This window comes from Lithobates pipiens, unplaced genomic scaffold, assembly GCF_037356315.1.
Source record: "Lithobates pipiens isolate NorthernLeopardFrog02 unplaced genomic scaffold, aLitPip1_a1.2 Scaffold_19, whole genome shotgun sequence".
Classification (NCBI taxonomy): domain Eukaryota; kingdom Metazoa; phylum Chordata; class Amphibia; order Anura; family Ranidae; genus Lithobates; species Lithobates pipiens.
In genome coordinates this window covers 593,677,812-593,682,791 of record NW_027507764.1, presented here as the reverse complement: position 1 = coordinate 593,682,791, position 4,980 = coordinate 593,677,812, and the positions used below count along the sequence as shown (strand labels likewise).

Below are 4,980 nucleotides of genomic sequence, written 5' to 3'. Positions count from 1 at the left end.
CACAGGTGTTCACAAACAGGTAGGTTATGCAGCCGCCTACTCACCACCCCTCCATCCAAGATGGAGGGGGGGGTGCTTTGTTTGTATGCCCAGCATCACCCAGACACATCCTTCCTTTTTATTTTGTAGTTGATGACGACGAGTCCGTTTTTATTGCCAGATCCATTTTTTTTCATGTAGGAACCTGGTACAGGAACGGTAACCCCCCCCTAGTGGTCACAGCGCTCCTTTTCTTTCAGTCCTATGAGACTGACATTTTGACCACTTAACCTTCCCGAGCCTTTTCTGGCACTTTTTTGTTTACATATAACAGTTTTTGTTTTTTTTTTGCAAGAAATTTTCTTTTTAAAAAGACTCTTATAATTAGTCATAGTTACATAGTTGGCACATTTGAGAGGAAAAAAAAAAAGGAAGACACAAATCCATCCAATCGTGACACTGGAGCTTCTCTCTCACACACACACACACTAAGAAAATCGTACGATCGATCCTCGGAGGGAAATGTTCACCTGATTCTCTTATGGTGTGTGAGACTTAAATATCATTAGAAGAATGAAACGTCGATGAATTGTCAGAATAAATACATATAAAATAAAACCACAAAACAATAAAATTAAAACACTAATGTGTATTGGGGGGTATATATATTATGGGGGGGAAGGGTGTATACAGAATATATATGGGGAGGTGTAGGTATATATTATGGGGGGGTGTATACAGAGTATATATTGTATATATGGGAAGGTGTAAATTGGGGTGATCAGTGGGGGGGTGTATATATATTATGGGGGGGAGGGGTGTATACGGAGTATATATTGTACCTATTGGGGGTGTATATATTATGGAAGGAGGGTGCACATTGAGGTGATTAATGGGGTGTGTAAATTGAGGTGGTGGGGCGCAGAGTACAGAGACAGGCAGAGTACAGAGACAGGCAGAGTACAGAGACAGGCAGAGTACAGAGACAGGCAGAGTACAGAGACAGGCAGAGTACAGAGACAGGCAGAGTACAGAGACAGGCAGAGTACAGAGACAGGCAGAGTACAGAGACAGGCAGAGTACAGAGACAGGCATGACACTTCACCCAGCAGATGACATGAGTCCCTCAGCATTATCTCCTTACCCAGCAGGAATTGTGACGACGCTGTACATGAGGATTAGACATCTGGTGGCAACATCATAAGAAAATATATAGAACTTTATTTTGGAGTTTGAAATACAAAGTGAAGTGTCCCCGTATATCACTGAGACAACCAACAGTGACAGCGCCCCCCCATGGGACCAGTCTCTGCCCCCTGTGCGCACACCGGATGATCTTCCAGCAGAATCCCATCATTTTCTCTGGAAGATGTTTTGGTGAGGACACGGCGATCGCCCATCACTCCTCTCCATAGTCCAGAGAACGGCTCTTCTCTTCCATCTCAGATCTCCATCACGTCACTCGGCAACCTCTTCCATCACGTCTTCCGATGACGCCACCTCAAAATCCACATCACTGTCCCCGCCCTCCACCGACCGCTTCATCCCCCGCTGCTGGGAGAGGCACACCGCAAACTTAATGTTGTATCGGTTCCAATCACAACTGAGGAGAAACCGAGAGAGAAATGTTATTCCCCCTGATAGTTCTGATATACACCACAAGCAGGGATAGACAGGGGATGGGTGAATGAGGGGTAAGTGCAGTCAGGTAGGGTTTGGCGACAGGGGCGGAGCCCTGGGGCATAGTAGTGAGGACGGGGGAGGGGTGCACTCGGGTACAAGGGAGAGAGGGAGAGAGGGAGAGAGGGAGAGAGGGAGAGAGAGAGAGGGAGAGAGGGAGAGAGGGAGAGAGGGAGAGAGGGAGAGAGAGAGAGAGAGAGAGAGAGAGAGAGAGAGAGAGAGAGAGAGAGAGAGAGAGAGAGAGAGAGAGAGAGAGAGAGAGAGAGAGAGAGAGAGAGAGAGAGAGAGAGAGAGAGAGAGAGAAGAGAGAGAGAGAGAGAGAGAGAGAGAGAGAGAGAGAGAGAGAGATACTCACAGCTTGGAGATGTCATTGAAGTGAGTTTGGATGCTCTTTCCAAGAGAGTGAATGGCGGGTAATAAGGAAACCGACCTGCAGGGAAAAAAACTTCACGGTAAGTCATAGGCAGTACCCCTCTACACCCAGGATGACACAGGCCATACCTCCATTTCACCCAGGAGGACACAGGCCGTACCCCCACTACACCAAGGAGGACACAGACCGTACCCCCACTACACCCAGGAGGACACAGACCGTACCCCCCACTACACCCAGGAGGACACAGGCCATACCCCCACTACACCCAGGAGGACACAGGCCCATACCTCCATTTCACCCAGGAGGACACAGGCCGTACCCCCACTACACCAAGGAGGACACAGACCGTACCCCCACTACACCCAGGAGGACACAGACCGTACCCCCACTACACCCAGGAGGACACAGGCCATACCCCCACTACACCCAGGAGGACACAGGCCATACCTCCATTTCACCCAGGAGGACACAGGCCGTACCCCCCACTACACCAAGGAGGACACAGACCGTACCCCCCACCCCACTACACCCAGGAGGACACAGACCGTACCCCCACTACACCAAGGAGGACACAGACCGTACCCCCACTACACCCAGGAGGACACAGGCCATACCCCCACTACACCCAGGAGGACACAGGCCATACCCCCACTACACCCAGGAGGACACAGGCCATACCCCCACTACACCCAGGAGGACACAGACCATACCCCCACTACACCCAGGAGGACACAGGCCATACCCTCACTACACCCAGGAGGACACAGGCCATACCCTCACTACACCCAGGAGGACACAGGCCATACCCTCACTACACCCAGGAGGACACAGACCATACCCCCACTACACCCAGGAGGACACAGGCCATACCCCCACTACACCCAGGAGGACACAGGCCATACCCCCACTACACCCAGGAGGACACAGGCCATACCTCACTACACCCAGGAGGGACACAGGCCGTACCCTCACTACACCCAGGAGGACACAGGCACTTCCCCCACTACACCCAGGAGGACACAGACCGTACCCCCATTTCACCCAGGATGATACAGGCCGTACCCCCCACTACAGCCAGGAGGACACAGGCACTTCCCCCACTACACCCAGGAGGACACAGGCACTTCCCCCACTACACCCAGGAGGACACAGGCACTTCCCCCACTACACCCAGGAGGACACAGGAGGACACAGGCACTTCCCCCACTACACCCAGGAGGACACAGGCACTACCCCCACTACACCCAGGAGGACACAGACCGTACCCCCCACTACACCCAGGAGGACACAGGCACTTCCCCCACTACACCCAGGAGGACACAGGCACTTCCCCCACTACACCCAGGAGGACACAGGCACTTCCCCCACTACACCCAGGAGGACACAGGCACTTCCCCCACTACAACCAGGATGACACAGGCCATACCCTCACTACAACCAGGATGACACAGGCACTTCCCCCACTACACCCAGGAGGACACAGGCACTACCCCCACTACACCCAGGAGGACACAGGCACTTCCCCCACTACACCCAGGAGGACACAGGCACTTCCCCCCACTACACCCAGGAGGACACAGGCACTTCCCCACTACACCCAGGAGGACACAGGCACTTCCCCCACTACACCCAGGAGGACACAGGCACTTCCACCCACTACCACCCAGGAGGACACAGGCACTTCCCACACTACACCCAGGAGGACACAGGCACTTCCCCCACTACACCCAGGAGGGCACAGGCACTTCCCCCACTACACCCAGGAGGACACAGGCACTTCCCCCACTACACCCAGGAGGACACAGGCACTTCCCCCACTACAACCAGGATGACACAGGCCATACCCTCACTACAACCAGGATGACACAGGCACTTCCCCCACTACACCCAGGAGGACACAGGCACTACCCCCACTACACCCAGAGGACACAGGCACTTCCCCCACTACACCCAGGAGGACACAGGCACTTCCCCCACTACACCCAGGAGGACACAGGCACTTCCCCCACTACACCCAGGAGGACACAGGCACTACCCCCACTACACCCAGGAGGACACAGGCACTTCCCCCACTACACCCAGGAGGACACAGGCACTTCCCCCACTACACCCAGGAGGACACAGAACGCACTTCCCCCACTACACCCAGGAGGACACAGGCACTTCCCCCACTACACCCAGGATGACACAGGCCATACCCCCATTTCACCCAGGATGATACAGGCCGTACCCCCCACTACACCCAGGAGGGCACAGGCACTTCCCCCACTACACCCAGGAGGACACAGGCACTTCCCCCACTACACCCAGGAGGACACAGGCACTTCCCCCACTACACCCAGGAGGACACAGGCACTTCCCCCACTACACCCAGGAGGACACAGGCACTTCCCCCACTACACCCAGGAGGACACAGGCACTTCCCCCACTACACCCAGGAGGACACAGGCACTTCCCCCACTACAACCAGGATGACACAGGCCATACCCTCACTACACCCAGGAGGACACAGGCCGTACCCTCACTACACCCAGGAGGACACAGACCGTACCCCCATTTCACCCAGGATGATACAGGCCGTACCCCCCACTACAGCCAGGAGGACACAGGCACTTCCCCCACTACACCCAGGAGGACACAGGCACTTCCCCCACTACACCCAGGAGGACACAGGAGGACACAGGCACTTCCCCCACTACACCCAGGAGGACACAGGCACTACCCCCACTACACCCAGGAGGACACAGACCGTACCCCCCACTACACCCAGGAGGACACAGGCACTTCCCCCACTACAACCAGGAGGACACAGGCACTTCCCCCACTACACCCAGGATGACACAGGCCACACCCCCATTTCACCCAGGATGATACAGGCCGTACCCCCCACTACACCCAGGAGGGCACAGGCACTTCCCCCACTACACCCAGGAGGACACAGGCAC

At 55.2% G+C, this 4,980-nt stretch overlaps 1 protein-coding gene across 1 annotated transcript in view; it reads right to left on the bottom strand.

Moving 5' to 3' along the window:
• Positions 1 to 1,180: 1,180 nt before the first annotated feature.
• The window catches only part of LOC143997798 (periodic tryptophan protein 2 homolog), a 24,372-nt gene continuing 20,572 nt past the window's right edge, over positions 1,181 to 4,980 (bottom strand). Inside the window, 2 exon segments of the mRNA XM_077493603.1 lie at positions 1,181 to 1,582; positions 2,015 to 2,089. Of these exon segments, the coding sequence (XP_077349729.1) occupies positions 1,438 to 1,582; positions 2,015 to 2,089 (220 nt within the window). The 3' untranslated portion in view covers positions 1,181 to 1,437.